Source organism: Microtus pennsylvanicus, chromosome 12, assembly GCF_037038515.1.
Source record: "Microtus pennsylvanicus isolate mMicPen1 chromosome 12, mMicPen1.hap1, whole genome shotgun sequence".
Classification (NCBI taxonomy): Eukaryota; Metazoa; Chordata; class Mammalia; order Rodentia; family Cricetidae; genus Microtus; species Microtus pennsylvanicus.
In genome coordinates, this window is record NC_134590.1 from 90352454 (window position 1) to 90374750 (window position 22297).

Here is a 22297-nt window from a genome sequence, read left to right on the forward strand (position 1 = left end):
CAAATAAAGAAAAATGTCAATTTTGTTTCTTGCTTCTTAAAAACATTCTATGTTTTATATTATTTAGAGAATCCTAAAGCTACCAAAATACAAAACAACGTGAGGATCAACAATGTCTTTAAAAAAACAAAACAAAACAAAACTGCTGGCACTCAGGAGGCGCATCCTGCCAACGCTGAAGTGACTCAGCTGTGCAGAGCGCTGCCCTCACCCGTGGTAAAGCGGTTGCAGAGTGGACTTACTTGGCCATGGCCTCTTTAACACTCTTATTTGCAAGTCCAAGATAATGATCTATCTGTGCCTAAGAAAGAGAATAAAAGCATTACAAAGTTACCACTGCCAAAGAATATCAAACATTACTACATACCAACCAGTTTGGAAACTAGCTCTCTTAATAAGTCTTATACAATAAGAGTGAACTTTATATTTTGAAGTTGACAGTTAAAAAAATTACCTGGTGTCGTTCATAAATAACAGGAATACTGAAGAGTGAAATCAGAGCTGAAAAAGCAAATACACAAATTTTAATGGCTTCATTCTGTGAGTGAACATAAATTATGAAGCCAACAGTAATCAAAATAACTAGGCCCAGAGCTCCTAAGGCCTGCGTGAATTCTCACACTCTGCTGCATGGGCAGAGGACGGGAGCGCAGCTGAGAAACTATGCCTGACTTCCAATCACATCACATCGAGTCTACAGTATACATGTGCCTCATTTCAACACAGGAGTGTATCATCAGGCAAGGTGGGTCTGTCACTGTTACTAGAATAGTCTTCAGGGACTAACATCACATTTCAATAAAACAGTATCAGTATCAGCTACTACTTAAAGACCCCACAACCTCAAATTTAGTCTTTTTTCTTACAAAAGGATAGTCTCTACCAAAATTTCTCTAAGTGCTTTTCAATCTTTTTGTAGACTTACCTAAAATCAGCAGTGTCAGACCATTGAACAAGGCACCAACATAAGTAAACACCCACATCAACACTGCAAACTGTAAGCAAACAAGAGCCCATGATAAGGAAAGTTCATGTAAACTACCGCCCCCCCCCCAATTATCCATCTCAATGCCAATCTGACCTTGAAAACTGAGTAAAGTCATACAAATATTCACTTAGGCTGCTATCAGCCTTAATTCAGAATCCTAATTAGACCATATTTGGATTTGATTCATTTTCATTGGAATACATGAGAGAGAACTGTTTTCTTCAAGACCAGAAAACATGGGAAAGGGACACCCCGCCCTCCCTCCAGCTCTAAGTTGCTGCCTAGCTTTTCAATGGGAGGAACAAGGAAGCACCATGAAAAGTAACTACTGACAAACTGAAGATACTTGAGAAAATACACAGATTGAGTAATACAGATGCCAAAATAGCAGGCATGTGATAATCAATGGAGCAAGGGGCACTAAGTTCCAAGATGTTTGAGGACCACAATTAACCTGGGGGATGGGGGAAAGAAACACATCTCAAACTGCTATGGGAGCACGTTCTGCTCCGTCAGCCAATAGCATTTAAGATACGGTGCTGTGGGAGCTCCTTCTATTCCTTCAGCCAATAGCCTTTAAGATACCAGCCCACTTGGGCGTGGTCTCTTATAAATGCAGCTGTAAAGCATGTGCTCGCTCTCTTGCTTCCAATTCTCGCTTCCAGCAGCTAGACTCTGTTCCTGTTCCCCATTTGTGCAGAGGACTGTTATCTAGGACAGTGATCTATCCTAGATAATTCTGAACTAGTGTGGGATTATTTTGTGACGACTTCTGCCTTCATCTGGTGCCCAATGTGGAGCACCAATTTGCTGGAAGGGAGAGAGGCCACTTGATGGTTCCTGGCCATCAGGCTAGCTTAGACCCAAAATAATAACACAGAAACTATATTAATTAAATCACTGCTTGGTCCATTAGCTATAGCTTCTTATTGGCTAGCTCTTATATTAATTTAACCCATTTCTATTAATCTGTATATTGCCACATGGCTGTGGCTTACCAGGTAAAGTTTCCAGCATCTGTCTCCGCGGCTCCATGGCTTCTCTCTCCTCCTTCCTTCTCTCTCCCAGCTTCATCCTAGTTTTCCCTGCCTACCTAAGTTCTGCCTTGCTATAGGTCCAAAGCAGTTTCTTTATTCTACCATTATTAAATAAATACCATTATTTATTTAATGGTAATCACAACACACAGAGGGGACTCCCACATCAAACTTTTATACTACTGTCTAATGTAACTGATGTATACATTAATTAATGTAACTGATCACTACTATTCCCTAACTGCCTTTACTTAGAAGAAACACATTTATCCTTCTTGACTCTGTCTTATTCATTACCTCAGCACATAGGCACTGAAGCACAAGAAGGTTTCTAAGTTGCCTAGTATTCAACTAACTACAGTAATACAGGTTTCACTATTTCCTCCAGGGGCCAGAAATTATAATAAACTAAACTATACTTTAATAATCTGGCTCATCTGATATTTAAAAAATAAAACAGCAAAAGAATTAGTCTGTAAAGGCTGTTTCTAAAACATAATTTCATTTTGAGAACTATTACACATACACACACAGACACATACACAAACACTTTACTCATGAATGATAAGATTGTAAAATTTTCTTTCATTTCTAAAACTTGTGACATAACAGCTCACTGACACGTACCATATAGATCACTTACATGCTCAAAGCAGTTCTTCAAGACAAGCACAAAGCTAGTCTAAATTGTATTCAACATTTATGATCAGCATTTTTGGTAACCACAAAGAAAGGTGGGTACCTTCAGGACACATTGCTGTATTAATACATTAATAATAAGATAGGATATAGGAAAGAACATATCCTTAACTCTGTCTTTAGCTTACACTTAATAATAGTACAAACTGAGCGTGCCCTGAGACATTCACACACTTCCCTCCTGCAGGTAATAAATCCCTCTCTACTATGTCCTAAAGAAGAAATCCCCTGCATTGCTATATTCTCTAACGCAAAGCTTTTGGCTGTGTCTGACAACTGTTGTGCCACTTTTTGAGACAACAAACATACTGCCATGATAGCACCATCCATGATGACTTAAAAAAATTTATGTGCATGAGTGTTTTGCTCACATGTGTACCTGGTACCCATGGAGTAGGTATCAGATCCCCTGTAACTGTATTATAGACGGTTGTTAGCTGCCAAGGGATGCTGGAAATTGAACTTGGGTCCTCTGCAAGTGCTCTTAACCATTTCCTATTGTGATTGTTTATGTATATGTAAGAACAGTGTTGACAGAGCAGAGCTCCCCATTAACTAAAGCAGGACATGGCAACTTTCCACAGAACCACACGGTAAGCATTTTAGGGTTTATGGGCCTCAGAGGCTCTCCATCGCGTACTGTTTTTTGTTTGCTGTTTTTCAACTTTTAAAAATGGACGCCACCACTCTTGGATCTCAGGCTGTGAAAACGTTTCTGTCAACTGGTTTCCCCAGAAAATGAACAATCTCCACCACTACAGTGGCCGGGGGAGAGAGGGTGAAAGAAGTCTGTAGTTTCCCCTTTGTTAAAGCAGAAGCAGAACCCCAAGGAGAGGGCCAGCTTCCCTCCATTCTGCTGGGAACCCAGAGACCACACTGAGGCGATTTAGGACAGCAGCTGAGGGCAGGAGTCATAGGCAGAGGATTCTCCACTGCAGAGACAGAGGAAGAAGCTGCTTGTCATGTGTTCAGTGTCCTCCGAGCTCCCGGAGCTGGCAGAACTGATGAAGGAGCAGCAGCAGCAACCTAAGCACACTTCAGCTTACACACGAGGCTGCAGTGCTCAGGACCATGCCTCGCGCAGAGCGGATTCCAGCATCGGGTTACGCTCACTCGGCCTAGGCTTACACCTCTGCACTTTGTTGAGCCTCCATATTGTTGCAAACTGAAAACCACACTGTGCCTCTTTCGTTGCAAGCCCCCAACTCTTCATCTAAAGACTATCTTTTTTTCTATGTACTCACTCAACAAAATACGTCTGAATGCTTACTGTGGGTGGCAAACTCTAATAAGCACACTAACTACTCATTAAAAGATCTTTTGAATACCTACAACCACCATTAATTCTACAAAGAGCAACACTCTAATATCCAAGTAAGACACGTCAGGCACTCATAACTCAAACAAGTTTGAAACCCTTCCCACTTTTAGCGGCTGTTGCAGAGCCTGAGGGAGAAGTGTTTGGAGGATGACTCTATCAGCACATCTTTCCCCGTTCACAGTTTTATAGCTTCCTCAAACACATAACTTGTACGCTGGAGAATTTACAGTAGAGCCACAGAGCTGTTCTCATTCATCACCGTAAACAGAGCTGCGGGGAAAGAGTCAACATTCCACATCTGAGGGACTGTTTTAGTGACAGATGCCCCTAACCATGGCAGAACGCAGAGAGCAGCACATTTTAAGCTAATAATCCCTAACCTGATCAATTACAGTTACTCCCTAAGACTATTCTTAACACACAAGGAGAATAGTTCAGGATTCCACACCTCAAGGCCTCTCTCTGCAGGCTACTCTCAGACAAACTTCACAGCAATATCTTTGATGCCAGGAAACAACATACCAAGGCTAGTGACTGCGGCGATCAAACACAAGCGCTCTCCTGATTCTCCCCACATACTGCAGCCATTCAAGTATTCTTCCTAATTCTAACAAAGAATCAAATTTCACAGAAGTTTTAAATGTTATATCCAAAAACAAACAAAAAAAAAGGAGTTTCCAGAAAATACATGATCAAGAGTCAGATGCCGGGCTGGAGAAATGGCTCAGCTGTTAAGACCACTGACTGCTATTTCAAATGACCTGGGTTCAATTCCCAGAACCCACATGGCAGCTCACAATAGTTCTATAACATAGGATACAACACAATCACACAGACACACATTCAGGAAGAATATCACTGCACATAATAAAAAAATAAGGTAGATAAATAAATAAATAATACAGAGAGGGAAGGAAGCAAAAGATTTAAAAAAAAAAAAAAGCCAGATGCCGTAAGAATTAACATTGAGTAAGGAAAAAAAGTTAAGGCAATCATGAAGACATGGGAAGAAAACCATGGGAAATAAAGGTCCTTCATCCCAGGTCTGGCTTGCCTATCAGAAAACTCCAGGTATCACCGAGACTGTTCATTTTCAAAGGACATCAAGGATGGTAAATCACTGCTTAGCCAGGGTCAAAATGTTGTAACTTTCAATTTCTAGCACTCCATAAATAAACCTGCTCACAAAGTCACCACACCACCTGGTTTAAAGAAGAAATTCTGTGACTTCTAACTGTTGGGGACTACATCTCTTCACAGCGGTTCAAAGGCTGAGAGTGGATATTTGAGCCTTGGAAGGCTGTGTGCCTGTACAAAAACACAAGGAGCCTGGGGGTGTTTTGTTGGCAACCTTTAGAGATGTAACTGTCCCTTGAGAAGCCAGCACATGCTCTCTGACATACTTTATTTTTTCTTGAGCATATTTCTATTCTATTTAAGATTTAAAAATTTATCTGTGTGTGGAAACTCACTCATGTGTAAGTCACATCTGTCTGTGTGCTGTGTATGTGTGCCACGTGCACGCAGGCACCCACAGAGGCCAAGAGGCATAGGATGGACCCTGTGGAGATGCGATTCCAGTCAGTTGTGACCCACTCAGTGTGAGTGCTGGAAGCCATACCCAAGAGAAGCACACTTAACTACTTGTCTCCTCTCTGGCCACGTGGCCTCAATTTTAATAAATTCTACTGCATATTGTCTCACCCTGAAAGTTTTTTCTTCATCCAAGTTCCACATCAAGGTTACACCTGGATGGAGACCTCTGAAAAGCAGCCCTCAGCTGTGGCAAGCACTGGAGGAGAGCGACCGTCTGTCGCGCTCTCTACTGACAGCAGCAAGGCTGCAAGAAGCCACGCGTGATGAACGTTAAACAGACACTGCAAGAGGCAGGCCAATGTCTTGTCTGCCTTTCCTCCAGAAGAATAAGGGAATAAAGTTTAAACAGACCTTACTAAGAGCTCTGCAGAGCTATGATGCTTCATTTTGGGAAGAAGACATATTTAAGGAAAATGGAAGGGCACACAACAGAATTTCAGATACTTTGGGAATTGTGACTATTAAGAAATCTTTTAAAACACTGTAAACTATTTATCCTTTCTAAAATCAATTTAACCCATTTTCTTGAATGACCTTAACTATTTCTACATTTTCCTTCTACTTTTTCTGAAAGCCAAAGAAACATGCCAGGAAACTGTGGAGATGTGTTAGCACAGCAGCAGAAGGGCCTTTAATGCCCTGGCACAGAGATAAAGTCATATCCTCAAACAGTATAGTTACATATCAGGCAATGTAGCTACCGATGTTTTCACTTACAGCTACAGGTCCACTATCATACAAAGTCATCCTACAGATACATAGAAGAACCCCACTGAAAATGCCTACTCTTAGTCCCTATTAAATAACAATTTCTTGGATTTGGTATTTCAAAGGGCAGGAGATGGTAGTGCAGTCTGGCCTCATCTTTACCCGAGAACCTCAGAAGCTTCTGAGTCAGTTACTCAGTGCACACATAGCAAACAACAATAAAGTAAGGTGACGTGAGAGTCAATTACATTTTAAGTTTTAATTACTATGCCTAAGAGACCCATGAGACAAAAATGCCTCTGATCTGCCAGCCCCTTTGTTTAAAAGGAAGCCCTACCACCATCCATATATACCCAAAAAGGTTGGGATGTTGGTGATCTCCAGCTAGTGGCTCCGTTCCACGTCCTGGTCTCACTCCTCCCATTCCAAACCCCACCCTGAGAAAGGCCGCCAAAAGTCAGTCTCTTCCTGGGGCTCTCGGCTCAAGCTACGTAAGACCAGACACCACCCAGGAACAGACCATCCAAAGGAAATTCCTGAAGGCCAGTACAACCTTTGTAGACAGGATCACCTGTTAGCACACACCCATCACTTTTCACCAGGCCACCCCTAGACAAATGTCAGCCAATCAGGGGTCCTAAACCTTAGAAGTCCATCACCCTACACCCTGCTAATGTAATTTTTATGGTCTTTGCCTTATAATAATGCCCTCTAGAAGGGCAGGGTGCCTCCTCTGGCCACTGCTACACCAGTTGCTTTGAGAGATCCCTGCTGGTTTGTATTGTGCACAAAATAAACCTTGCTTTTGCATTTTGGTGAGTCAGTCTCCCTAGTGGTCTTCTGGGATCCCCACAGACTGGGCACAAAGTGATCCCTCCCCTGCCTTCCCAGGAGTTGCTTTGCTCTCTTCATTAAACCTGGATTTATCAACTTGGTTTGATTTAGTTTATTGCATCAGTAGTGGAGGAACCCAGAAACCAGGGGTCCAATATCTAACATCCTTGCCCAAGGACAAATAATTCCTGAAATGCTGGAGTTTATGGAGACAACAACTACGTATTTCCACTCCCCTAATCAAGTCTGTTTGACCCATCTGCTTGATCCCATGTGTGGGCAGGAGATATGTGGACAGAAAATACATCAGGATGGACCCTTGCCCTGACTGGATGTGGACGGGAGGTGTGCAGGCTGTGATACACATGCCTGGCTTACAAGATAGGAACTTCCTATTAAAGCTTCAAAGGTCCTTCAAGGGGTGCTCAAGATGACACCAGCATGTATGATATACTTTTCTTTTAACCTGGAGGTAGGGACAAACAGGGTTTTATGCTAACGGCATAACTTTCTAAATCAGCTATCACCCATTCAGTGTTCCCAGAGAAATTAAATCAGAACTTCAGGGAATTAAAACTCGGGTTCCTCCGCCTTCTCAGATAAAGTTATATAAAATATAACGCATCACATGACTTCAGTAGGCAACCAAGTTGGAAAACTCCTTTTAAAACAAGAGCTCTCCCCCAAAGATCTTATAGAGATCAATCACAAAAAGTGAGCTAACCCTTAACTAGGTAGGAACACCACTGTAACAGCACCAGATGACCACACCGCTAACCCCTCTCTCTGGCTCTAGCAGCAGAAACAGAAGCTCAGAGCCAGCCTCGCCTGAGCAGTGCTGCAGCAGTGTAAGACCCGACACTTAAAATGAGTAAGACCTGAAGTGTTTATAGTATTCAGTATCTCAATCAACGGTGACTCGGCCCATACTCTTTAACCAGAAAATGGATTAATGATCATTTTGTGGATAACTGAAATACTGTCTAGGATTAAAAACCTTAAAAAGTTTATTTCAAAGTAGCAAAATGAATGGAACAATCAGACAGGAAGCTAAAGAGAGGAATCTGTAACAACACGAACTATTTCATTAGCCCAAGACAACTACCAAGAGTAAACAGGCACACTTCTGCTGTCAGCGCATCTCAGGTGCTGGCTTCAGAGCCCTGGAATTTGATCACTTCTTTGATGACAGTTGAAATAAACTCTTCCCTCTTTGTGGAAGAAAGGGAGAAAAGGAATTTAAAGATAGTGGAAATGGAGAGGGGTGTTGCGGGAGGTCCTCCCGCTTCTCCAACCTATAGCTACTGAGATACCAGCCCATTGGGGCGTGGTCTCTCTCCCTTTAAAAAAGCGGCCACTTCCCTCTCCTCTCTCTCTTCACTTCCTGCTCCGGCGGACTAGACTCCTGGCTGTGTGCCGGTTGTGGTGGCGCACGCCGGTAGGATTTGCTGAAGGAGGCAGAGGCAGGAGGATCACGAGTTCGAGGCCAGCCTGGGCTACCACCTTTACTTCCATTTTTAACGATTCTTACTGTGTGTTATGAGTTTCTTATGCCTCTTCCTTTGGGGAATTTTGTGGGGGTTAATAAGGATGAAAATGTGCATAATGGCAACTGTATACATACGTCTTTGGGAAAGCTCTCCACCACCATGAAACCGTGAAGCGTGGTGGCTCTGCACACAGAAATACCCATTGCACCAAGAACACAAAAGTTACAGACTGACTGACTGGGCACACCTCACAGTCAGAGAAACAATGGGCCTGAGGCCATAAGGGCAAGAGTTCAGTTAATAAGTACAGAGGAAGCAGAATGGTACAGTATAATGGAAAGAGAATAAGCCATCAAGACTCCTTTTGGGAGTGCATGAGGGGAACAGGCCCAGAAGACTAAGACACAAAGGAATGCAATTAGGAAACAGCTACATGCATATGCATGCACACATGCACACACACACACACACACACACACACACACACACACACACACACACATTGCATAAATACAGTTCAAGTGCTGCATCAAACCCCTTAAGAAATGAAAATTGCTCTTAAATTGTAGTGTCCAGTCTGGCCTTTGCTGCAAGGTCAGGTGTTTAGTTCTAGGCCCCATTTCCTCAGAGGCTTGAGGAAAGTTATCTCTGGGAGGAGGAGCTTCCGCTCTTCCCACCCCCCCTCCATTAACTTGTCAAGGTCAATGCCAGCCTCTAGGCTCCACAGTCCCTGCTTACAGGCCCCACAGCTCCCCCTTGCTTTCCCTAGAGACAGCCTAGGCAGAGGACCGTTATGTTTGACACCTCCTGACCACAAATGCTGAGACTGCTCAGGAAGAAGTGTCAGCAGCGGGTGCCTGGGGAGTTACTAAACCGTAAAGAACAACAGGCATCTAGATACTTGCTGAACTCTCAGGCTGATCTCCCCTGAATCACTGAGCCTGCTCTCAATCTTGCTTGTGCAATTACAGAATATAAAAGGCACAGCCTTTTTTCAATAAACTGATCCACCCTCAGATCCTGTCAGTCTCTACCTTCCCTTCACCAACTCCACACCTCCTCTTTGGGACCTGTACCCCACTGAAGTTGGATTCCTGGAGAAAATAATTTGCTTTTCCATGGAACAAAAACTATGATGGGCAAACAGGACCACACACGTAAAGCTAACACACAGAAACTCTCTTCAGAAAGGCAATACTGTCTCTAAAACTGGATCCTCCTACCTCAGACGCCTGAGTGCTACAATATCTATTTATTTATTTGCTTGCTTGTTTGTTTTATACAGGTACTTAGACCATGTGGCCCTGGGTGGCCTAGAACTCTCTAAGTATACCAGGCTAGTATTTGACCACACAGACTCCATGCCTCTGCCTCCTGCACAGTAAGATTAGAGTCAACACTCCTGGTCCATAACCACTTGAGTCTTCTTAAGCTTTTATTTTTTAAATCAAGTTCTCTTTTAAGTAAGAAAAAATGTTACAAAATACCCTGGACTAGTGAAGCATTCTTACTTACACCGTGGAAACAGACAAATGGAATCTGTGCTGCCCATAGACAGTAACAGGCAGAAAGCAAATTCTCACAGAGAACACACAATTCACCCAAGACCCTTCCCTGTAGAGCGTGCAAATGAATGGTGGCGTTTCATATCCACTTCCTTCACAGAAGACATCATGTATTTCTCTTCTGCCTAAGCAGACTGCGAGACCCACCCAGGTTCACTCTGTGTGCTGACAGGATGAAGCATCAGCCATTTTTTATGGAGCCCTAAATGAACTTCTATCTAAAAAAGTCACCAACCCACTTTTCTTGAGCTTTGGGTTTATAAAACCCACACTCAAATTTTCTTCTTCATTTCTCTTTCTAAAAGTGTTTTTCCTTAAGAAGAAAAGTAGCCAATATAGTTCTCATACAAGTCTAAACATAGGACACTTCCCGTAAAGTCATTACATTGTCATGATCTGAGTAAAGTAGAATTTTATATTACTAGCTTTCAGATATTAAATTCTATAAACATCAAAGTGAAAAGTAAAATAAACTTACCTTCAGGGAATCGACTAAATCATCAACTAAGAAGAGGCGCCTGAGTTCTTTTATTGTGTTGTTCACATGGCCAAGAGCAGAATTACTGTATTTCTGAACCAATTCCTCTGAAACAGCAACTTCAGATTCCAAATACGCCCTAAGAAAACAAAGCAGACCATTAACTGCCATTGATCCCCAATGTCAACCAGCCATTACAGTCGCTAACACTCTACAACAATCTACTATAAGGGCTACAGTAAAAACTCCAAGTAAGCTCACTGTGGTGCCCTAGGCTAAAACTGGAGGGTTGCTGCTAGTTCAAGACCAGCCTGGGCTACAGAATGAAACCTATCTCAAACAAAATAAACAAAACCCAAATTCCCAAGATAGGTACTTTTTTTTAATGGTATATACTGTCAACTGAAATAGAAATAGAAGCCTGTTTTAAAGGCAGACTGATCTGAGTTTAAATGGTAAGTGTTATCGTTTTCTTAGTCATCTAACTTTGCAATCATAATCTCCTAAACCTGTTTCCTCATTTAAAGTGGACGTTATCATGAGGATGCAAACATGAGTTGAACACAGAAAATTACGCTATCTCATTAGGTTCTACTATCAAAGATCCTACGCATTCACTGTCAGAAATGTTAAATACCAGACCCTAACACAGCTGCTAAAAGCACAGTGGCAACGCCAATAAGACGTAACATTTACTCTGTTTTCATGTCCTCAGGAATGCTATAGTGGGTAGAAGGCTTAAATTTAAGAGGATAACAATCCGGGAGTGGTCATTATTTCAAAGACGACATTTTACCTAAACTATACTCCTGTCTGAAGCACAACACCCAAACTAATCCTATTTCCCCGCATATGTGTCCTGAGATAACCCTGCCTCTATCTTTGCAATATGCCCCAAATATGCCGCCTCTTGTTAAGGGTCTGTTATTTGCACACTGAAATGGCTCAGGTTTTCAACTCTATAAATTAGATAAGCGTTTTTAAAATCACTTCCAGTTCAAGCACTATAATATTCTATGGTTCCCGAGAGCCACCTGATCTTGATAACCTTCCCACTGTTCCCTATCTTGAAACTGGAAATGAGTCATGTTAAACATTTTTAAGTCATAATGCCCTGGTCAGCATGTTATTTCCCTAAAGCAAAGTTCTCTTATTACCTCTGGTGACAGCTTGTACTATGAACTAACCTCACCTTGAAACCAACCTAACTTATCAGAGGAGTCTCTACGACCCCAATGTAACCAGCTACTCTTTTAAACCTCAAAGCATTGCTTTCTTCTACTATTATCAACCATATCCAGTTCTGAATACAGACATCATATTTTTCCTACTTAAATAGACTATTTGGAATCAAGAATAATTCTTTATTAGTCCTAGTCCAACAGTATAAGACACTGGTATACCACTGTTAATAATATCAAGTTAAAACATTCAAAGCTTTCCATCAATTTTTAAGCCAGCAGTAATTATTTACATAATTGTATATAAGTGTGTGTGGTACATGTGCACATGTGTATGTGGTACATATGGCAGTCAGGTGTCTGGTGTCTTCCTCAAACCTGAAGCTCACTATTTGCCTAGGCTGGCCAGTAAGCTCTCAGGATCTGTTTGTATCTGACTCTCAACACTTGGGTCACAAGTATCCACAGCAGGGAGGGGTCAGAACTTGGGCCCAACTGTTCTCACAAGCAGTCTTACGCACAAAGACAACTCTCAACCCTGTCTATATAATTCTTAGACATGGCTGAGGAAACTTTAGAACTCTTGTAAACTGCTGTGGGCTCTGCTGCATAGAGCGCCCTGCACAGTGCCACTGCAGGCATTTAGTGAGGGTGCGACACGGCTCACCACGGCTCCCTCCACTTACAACTTCACCTGCAGCAGTACGACTGGGCAACCGGAAAACTGCAACAAGCTTAACCGCCATGTCGGCTGAATTTGTAAGACTACAAAATGCCTGTATGAGAAAGGTATGTTGAAGGAAAAAAGAACCAAAGAAAAAAGAAACTGTAGTCTTTTTTAAAAAATCTTTAAATGATATATAAAACTAATATTGCAGATAATTTAGAAGTTATGTCTTTATAACACTTTCATACATTTCATTAAAACTACTTTAAAATCTTACTTGTTAATGGTTTGTGGCATATGACTGTCATTTTGAAGCTACAATTTAAAATTACTAAAAACCATGTTTCCCTTCTGCGTGTAATGCCCTAAGAAACTGAGCCAAGTGTAGGCAGGAACATACACTGTTGATGTAATGGAAAAGGGTGTGTAGTATCAGACAGTGTTTAGGGGACCCAAGGGAGCACAAAAATGTAAACAGTAAAGACAACAGAACTTCACCTGTCCTGAAGTCCACTATTGTAACCAGTATCTACTAACAAATATTCGTGAGGAGCCCAGTCTTTCTACCATAAGAAATCTCAAAGGCAGATGCTCTTCAGTCTCTAAGCAGCAGAGAAAGGAGACGCCTAGAATCCTGTAGATAGACAGGAGACGGAAGTCTACAGACCCTGTTCACACTGTTGTCATTTTTTAGACATCTCACCTGAATGGGTGGCCTTCATCTGATTTCTGGATAGCTTGGATCACACCCTTATATATCCTAAAGCTGATAGTCACAGAGAGCAGGGCCAAGGCAATGTAGGCCGTTACACTCACAATGCTGAACACCGTCAGGGACAGCAGTAGGAATAAGCTGGCACCAAACACCACTCCAGTCTTCTTAATGTCTCTCCAGTAGAGGAGGTCAACAACTACAAAGTCAAAGAAGTCTGAGATTAGAATACTATTAACCATTTGATCTAGTACATTCACATTTGCTCCAATAGAGAACACAGCCTGTCAGGATAATGCTACATTCGTACGTTTTACCACACCTTCTTTCATGCCAGCCGCCCACCTACACGACCAAATCCTTCTGGCCTGGCAGAGGTCACTTGACATCATTTCGAGGCATTTCTTGTTCATACTATCCATGATATTTAAATTACAAGGAAAACAATACAAAAAAGGCTATTGAAATTAAGTTAGATAGAAAAATCAAATTTTAAACAGATGTTGAAAAATTGAAGCTTTAACAGCTGAAAATCTGAGCTTTACAGGTCGACTTTTGGAAATCTCTTTGAAACTCCTACAATGGTATCTCAGCCTGGCACTAACATCAGTTACCTACAGTAAAAGGCAGAGCGGAAACTGCATTCAGACATCTCAAAAGCTCATTTCCTTCAAGAGAAGAAAATGTCATAAACATTGTAGGGGTCAAAAACAAAACAATCTACATACTACAGTATTACATAACATCTGGTATGGAGTCACACAGAGCCAACTTAGCACGTCAGCTTTTGGCCCCTAGAAACAGGGCTACTGCAATACCCACAGGCGGGAAGTCTCAAAGAGCAGCTTCTATTCAACCCAAGGAGAACTCAAGTGTACCAAAGGGCTCTTTGACAGGCCACAAGATGGTGAACTGAGAAGAGCAAAACAAAACAAAACACTCCACACAATTTACATAGTAAAACAAATATGTATATACTCAAGTAGAATTTTTTAATTCTAGCTAATTTTAAGATAAAGGAGGCAATATTTTTAAAAGTCACACTGTAAGGGGCTGCTTTGGTTTTGATCCCCAGGACTCCTAAATATGCATAGCTTCTGTTTATCAGAGGTCCTTTTGTAGGGGAGAATCTGAACGTGAGCTATAAAACACTAAGTATTCTTACAAAGGCCTGAATTCCCCTGAGCGCAGCTGCGCAGTGGAGTATATGCCCAGCATGTGCACAGTCCAGGGCTGATCTCCATTCCATATATATCCACAGCCCCTTTTGTTGCTTATTTCCTGACTACCTATGTCAGCTCTGATGTATGCAACTTGTTCCTACCAATTCATCTGAGGACTCATCAGACCTTGAAGTTCAATCTGTGTGGTCAAAGTGACACAATGAATTATGTCAGTCAATAAAGAGATCACAGTAATGTCAACGGCTTTCTGGCACTGAGCCAACACTGAAACTCCATCTAGGCTAGGCATGACGGCGCAGTTCTATAACCTGGGAGGCAGAGGCACGGCTGCTCAAGTTTGAGGCAAGTGCCAGGCCAGCCAGGTATGCGTAACAAGACCATAACTGGAAAACAGAAAGACGACCTAGAGAAACAAACAGGAAGCCTGCAAAGGAGAAATGCACTTTTAAGGCTCTTTTTGGTTCTAAAATGCTAAAGTTTATCTTTCCTAGGACTACCCTGACTTATGAGACAACGCAACAATGTTTTAAAGTAAATATTACATTGTAACAGAACTCAAGACTGGGACAAGGAAGCTGAGAGAAACCTGAAACAGAGGAATCCGGTTGTCATTAAGAAGCCGGGAAACTTAAAAGTGCAGGACTTCCCATCTTCCACAAGCTCTAATAATGTCAGCCTCCCCCCACGGGAGTGCAAGGAAGGCAGTAACGTTACACAAGCAGCGGTGGCAGCACAATTCCTGTGGGGCTGCCCTGTGTCCTATAACAGCGTCTTATATAAGACCAGGCTCAAGGCTCTGGAGCTGGGTGACCTAGACTCCAACAGCAGTGCTAAATTACTAGCGATGTAACCCCAGGCAAGTCACTAAGCCCTTCTATGCTTAGAGCTTCACCATTAAACTATATATAAAAACAGAACTGTCTCGCTGAGATGCGATTCATTAAATGAAAATGAATCACGATTTTCCATCAATAAGAGGATTAGTATAAAACACTTTTTCTACAGGACTAAGCATAATAAATTAGTGAACTCAGGACTGCCACTTGTTGGGTCACTAACTAGTACCCATGAAATCACCACCTTTATTACCCAGGTATTTAAGTTGTAAAGGCATAAAGAGGAAAAAGAAATGTTCAACGTTTTGATTTCGTTATGAACCTGAACTACAATGCCACACTTAGATGCTTGCTGACAATTCCCCAGAACCCAAGTAAAAGTGGAGAAGAGCAGGCTTCAAAGTTGACCTCTGACCTCCACACACATGCCCAAATACATATATACACAATAATATTTTTAAAGATAATGCTAACAGAGAATAGAACTATCAGTAGATTTCTTTCATTTAATATCAAATCATTTTACACTCGCATAAAAATTCTCTTTTATAAAAAAGGTTTTCAAAGTGCTCAAAGGCATTTATTTATTGATCTTTAGTATCACTAATGGTGAGACGGTGAAATAAATGCTGGTGCGGTCACTATGCTTCATGATTAAGAACATACAATGACTGTTAATACTGGACGTGTGTGTAACAAGCAGAGAATATTCAAAGAGGCTTAATGATTAGGTAAGATTTATAATTATTCTGTTCTGTATTAATGAATACAGGAGAAAGAAAAGGCCAAGGCCAGGGTTCCAGAGACCCACCTCCTGGTAGTAGGTTTGCACTAGTACTAGGTACACTTCAGATGAGACCCCAACCTCTGTGGACCTAGACTTCAAGTCTCTTTTCCCTTCAGAAGCTAACATGATTCATATTTAGGTTTGCACTAGTACTAGGTACACTTCAGATGAGACCCCAACCTCTGTGGACCTAGACTTCCAATCTCTTTTCCCTTCAGAAGCTAACATGATTCATATTTAGCACAAAGTCAGTCCTACACTCAAATTCCCATTAGTGGACCCTAATCAATAAACTTTTACTACTCACACTAGCCTGTGCCTATGCAACTTTAAAATACCCACTCTTCTTCTAAGATTTAGATTTCAGTGGGTAGGGGGCTTAAATGGTTTTTACTCAATCTTCCCAGAAACACTTCATTATGTGCCAATCAAACTTTAACATCTAAAGAGTTTTTTACATTTTAGAAGTGGCAGGTCATGGATATAATAAGACTTTCTAATTTTAAAGTGCTCTGCACGGTACCAAACTGAAAGGCCATATATTCAAGTTCTTCGAATGCTGCACATCTGCACACTTGATCAAAGGCCAGGTCATGGGCAAAGAATCACTGCATGAAAAGTGAATCACAAAGGCCAAGAACACATACAGGAAATTAAAAAGAGAAGGGACACTGTCCAGTTAGGGTGCCTACTGCTATGGTGAAACACCATGACCAACCAAAGCAAACTGGGAAGGAAGGACAAGAACTCACACAGGACAGGACCCTGGAGGCAGGAGCTGATGGAGGCCATGGAGGTGCTGCTTACTAACTTGCTCCTCCTCCTCATGGCACGAAAGCTTATTGTAATACATTTGACAAGTGCTTCTCCGAGCAGAAAACTATGGTTAGGGTTTTAAACATTCACCTTCTGTGTGCTCGTGAATGAACTGAGCACCACACCACAGCACATGTGTGGAAGTCGGGGTGGCGTACAACAGTGGCTCTTTCTACCACATGGGTTCATGACGGAATTCAGGACGCCACCTCCCTGGCCCACGGGGTTTCTGAAAGTGCCCTTAAAAAGCATTATGAATTTGATTAAAGTGGTGAACCTCTAATGAGACACTGGTCTCTAAAGAAAGTGAGGCGTCTACAATGGCACTTGAAACAGGGTATTAAAGGAGTCCAGGACAGGATCAGCCCCAACTACACAGTAAATTTGAGACCAGTCTGGGTGACATACAAGACCCTGTCTCAAAACAAACACACCAAACAAAAACATACCTAACCATAAAGTCTGAAAAAAAATCACTAAGTAGTATTTTTACTTTTTTACTATTGGGATTACAGATAAGTCTTAGCTGCTTCTTTACACATTTCTGTGCTATTCGAAATTGTCACAATCACAAAATACTCCCTTGATCCCTATTCTACTTGAAAACAAAATCCCGTGACATGAATGCTATCTTCCCAGTGGGCACTGATTGCTGGTAAGCGCAGACCCCAGTCCAGTCCCCGCATACACAAAAGGCAGGCACGGGGGCATGCACTGGTAATCCACTGCCAGGAACTCTGGACAGGCAGAGCCAGAACAATCTTGGAAAACAAAAATGCACTTTATATGGCTCATATTTCTCCACTACAAAATTCCCTACAAAGCTTTCTAATGAAAGGAAGGTTAACTAGAAGCAGGTTGGAGCTATGCAGCTAAGACTGTCTCAAAGAAGAAAAAAAAAACATCATCTAGACCCTAAAGTCATGTAAGCAGTTACACAAGAACACAAGTGAAATAAAATTCATAAATCAACTCCTGTATTTGTGGCCAGGTGACTAAGCTGCTGGGTCAACTGGGTGTCCAACTGCAGAAAAATGCCACTGGATTTCCCTACTTTATATTACGTTAAAATGCTAATTTATGGGGTGGAAAGATAGCTCTATAGGTAAAGGCACCTAGACCAAACTTGATGAAAGTTTTTATCTCCTGGACCCACATGGTAGAAGGCAAGAACTAACTCCTACAAGGTGTCTTCTGACGTCTCCACATGCACTGTGATATGTACATGTACACACACACATATATACACACACTCCTACACACACATACACACACACACACACACACACACACAAGTATGGGGAGAGGGAAGCTTTTAAAAATAACAAGTCTTTTAGAAGAAAAAATAGGTGTAAATCTTCAAGATTTTGTATTAGGCAGTATTTCTTAAGGTATGACATAAAAAACATAAACAAAAGAAAGTTAACATATGAAACCTCTTAATAATAAAAGCTTTTATGTTTCAAAGGACACAATGAAGAAAACAGTCCAGAGAATGGGAGAAAATGCAAACTAAACATCTGATTAAGAGCATGCTGCAGAGCAGAGAGCCCAGGTGTGCTTCCTGCACCACACCATGGCTCACTGCAGTTCATCCTCAGGCTCCAGGGGCCAACTCCTCTCCTGGCCTCTAGGGCACGGGGACATGTGTGGTACATAGACATCCATCAGGCAATACACTCACATGCATAAAGTTTGCACAAAACTTAAGTATCAGATAAAGGACTTGTTTTTACCAGGAACCTTTTAACTCTCACATAAAATGTGAACACCCTTTTTAAAGATCCAAGATGAACTGAACAGCAATTTCCCCTTACAACTGTGGAAAACATATAAGTCAATCAACTTATAAACAGCTATAATTTAGAAAAATTGAAAACTTTTGATTATTTTGGTATAGTGCACTTGAACTAAAATTTAAATTTAAAGGAACTCAATTTTTCTTCCACTGGCTCCATGCAAAGTAAGAAGAGCTGCATACATCTGGTAATCTCAGGCTATCATCTGTCACACTAAAAATAGGGCTAGGCCAACTGCCGTACATGCAGAAGCCATCCTATTCCATTCCGCCTTAAATCAAGTTCACATTCACGTTAGCCTGAAGTCAGGTTTCTATTTTAAAGCCCTATTTTAAAAGTGTCTTGAAAGAAAGAGAGGAAGAGAGGGAGGGAGGGAGGGAGGGAGGGAGGGAGGGAGGGAGGGAGGGAGAGAAAGAGAACGGTGACCTCCAAATCACCACACGCGAAAGGGAGGGAGGGAGGGAGGGAGGGAGGGAGGGAGGGAGGGAGGGAGGGAGGGAGAGAGAGAGAGAAAGAGAGAGAGAACGGTGACCTCCAAATCACCACATGCGAAAGGGAGGGAGGGAGGGAGGGAGGGGGGAGGGAGGGAGGGAGGGAGAGAGAGAGAGAGAGAGAGAGAATGGTGACCTCCAAATCACCACGCGAAAGGGAGGGAGGGAGGGAGGGAGAGGGAGAGAGAGAGAAAGAGAGAAAGAGAGAGAGAGAGAACGGTGACCTCCAAATCACCACACGCGGCTCACTAATAATTAAAACCATTGATTGGGCCGGGAAGATGACTCAGTGGGTAAAGGCCCTGGCGTGAAGCCAATGGGAGAGCACTAAACTCAAGGACGTTGTCCTCTGATCCCCCACACTTTGTTGCATGAGGAGCCCACACACTTACACACACAAAATAAGTAATATTTTAACTGTGTGTGGGGGTACCCACACAAAACCAGTAGAAAATACCCTAACTTCACATTTCTAGTTTTTCTACGCCATCCAATGAACATCCATAGATTTACTACCATTTCAAGTTAAAGCTAAATATATTTCCTTTAATATGTAGTATCTATCTATTCCTACCCAAATTCTCCTTACTTGTCCAAAATTTGATAATTTTTAGTTATAAAAAATTGCATACACAGAAAAAGAGTACATGCAGTAGCTTTGACTGCTTACATTCTTACAAAAAAAAAAATCACAATTTTGTAAAGTCTGTAGTCTGAACAGAGACATCCCCAAAGCCCTTTAATGCTCAACTCTGATCTACAGATGTGCGAGGTCAGTGTTAACACGTCACGGCTTTTCATCTATCTGTGAGTCGGTTTGCATGCATACATAATAAGTTAAGATGGTGGCGGTAACTGAGAAAAGCCAGCACAATAGTCTTTCCGTGCCTATCACACCTCACACATGCAAAGTAAATATGAAAGTCAGTAAACAGATTAATATGGACCCAGTATTTTATATGAGTATCGTGGCTTTGATGAAGCAGAGAACGGTAATTTGGTCTCAAACATAGTTCCAAGAATTCAAAACGCTGGCTAAATTAAATTCAACTCCCTTAAGCCCAAATTCTAGCAATGAGATTAAGTTAAAAAAAAATTACAAGAATAAGAGAATTTTATTCACTGCTTAAGTGTTCTTCCTACATTCAAGTATGTAATCCAGTCCTTAAGAGAAATTATATCCCAGGCCTGGTGGAGGTCTAAGTAGACTGAGTCTTTTTAATACTAACCTACTAACCACACCTACTTTTTCCACAGCTGGCATAATAGACTACGGTTCTTTTACTAAAGAGTGAGGCCCACGTAAAAATAAATGGTAAATGATATACCATGTACAAAAAAGCTGCCTAAGACTATGCATGGGTAAAATATCTAAACACGGGTCATTAGTCCCCCCCCCCCCCATCACTCTCTGGTTGTTCACATACAAACTACAAAATAAAGGTCTCATGATACAGCTTTGTGGTAATTTAGCATCTTTAGTTTTCTTGGTTTCCTTATCTACAAAACTAAGCGGTTAGAATATGTAAATGACAAGACTCCTCGGGCAGTGGTAGCACATGCAGAGAGAAACCTTGTCTTGAAAAACCAAAAACTTCTTATCTGCGAGTATTACATAAAATTCTTTTGCAAAAGCATTTACCTTTGCATGTATGAGTATTTTGCCTGTATTTTTGTCTGTGCACCATGAGTGGCCCTGGTACCCATGGAGGGCAGAGAGGATGTCAGATCCCTGGAACTGGAGTTACATGGGTGAACTGCCGTGTGAGTACTGGGAATCAAACCTGAGTCCAATGGAAGAAAAGCCAGTTCTCATAACTGCTGAGTCATCTCTCTGGTCCCCTAAAGTTTTAATTTATTAGTTGTTTCATCACTCCTTTAAGAAAAGGAAAAGGGGAATCCTAAATCCCCAATTAAAAAAAAAAAAGGTAGTAAACTGTTAAAGCTCTGTCATTTTATACAAAAGTTTTTCAGTGCCACTGCGGTCCAGTGAGAAAACCACTGTTTTTGCTCTCTAGGAATTTACAGAAAAAAAAGAGCCCACTTATAATCATAATAGAAGATACAAATCACAATCAAAGATAAGCTTAAAGAGCTGAAATCTCATGTCTATGTGGGAAGAATGGGCCTAAATACGACATAGTCAAAATAAAAACTGGAAGACAAAGCCCACGAGCACAGTGTGGCAAACACAACAGCGGCCTCTGGGGACAAGGCCGTGGGTGGCTGCTGCGGGCACCATGGCAGTTAGTCCACACAGTCAGCACTCGTTAACTTGAGAAGAGCAGAAAACCCTTTCAGTGGCACTGTTCTTCCAGAAGATTCATTTTAATTCAGCCATCATACAGAACTTAGACGACCAGTTAGCAGTCCTAGGAATATCAGGTCTGGGTAAATAAGGAAAGGAAGAGAATAAATTTCCACCACTGGTCCCAGTATATACCCCTTGAAGATTCTATTTTCTATTTTTCTATAACCACTGAAAACATGTATATTTACTTTTATAAAAATACAAGCCTATAAATTCTGTTAATTTATTTAAAACTGACAAAATACCTATACTGTGGTCAAAACCATCAGAAATGCATATACTACATGGCTCCAAGACTCACTGCTCAAAACAATAATTCATACAATCTTTCTGAAACCAAATGCTGCAAACATGCATCTACAGTACAAATACACATAACTTAGTAACCATGAATAAGAACAGAATTTAATTCACTCATCAACTTAGCATTGCTTATAGTTACAAACAGGGAAAGGCTTATTTAGCCAGCAGCATAGTAAAGTGACGAGCTATTTTAAAGGAGGCCATGCCGACTGAACTGCTCAAGACTATTAACACAGTACGTACGATGTAACCTCTATACTACATTACTAAACCCAAAGCCACGCTCTAAATTGTCCACAACACACAGTCCTGCTACTAAACCACCACCACAAAACTCTAGAAGAAAAAGTTAAGACCTAAATTTTACTGGGTTTCAGCTAAGTTTAGAATTAAAACCAGGTACCTCCCCAATATCAGTAGGTCTTAAAATTGTTTAATTACGAGCTCCTTTCTCAGCCTGTCTCTTGCCCATGCTCAGGGGACACCAGGCAAGT

The 22297-nt window shown here is 41.5% G+C and overlaps 1 protein-coding gene across 3 annotated transcripts in view; it reads right to left on the minus strand.

Annotated features, from left to right (window-relative positions):
- The window catches only part of Rtn4 (reticulon 4), a 58676-nt gene that overhangs the window by 916 nt on the left and 35463 nt on the right, over positions 1-22297 (minus strand). For all 3 annotated transcript variants that reach the window (XM_075942519.1, XM_075942520.1, XM_075942521.1), the window contains 5 exons: positions 13268-13475; positions 10717-10855; positions 926-995; positions 455-501; positions 243-301 (listed from right to left, as the gene is read on the minus strand). In XM_075942519.1, coding sequence (XP_075798634.1) covers positions 243-301; positions 455-501; positions 926-995; positions 10717-10855; positions 13268-13475 — 523 coding nt within the window. The remainder of the gene's footprint in view (positions 1-242; positions 302-454; positions 502-925; positions 996-10716; positions 10856-13267; positions 13476-22297) is intronic.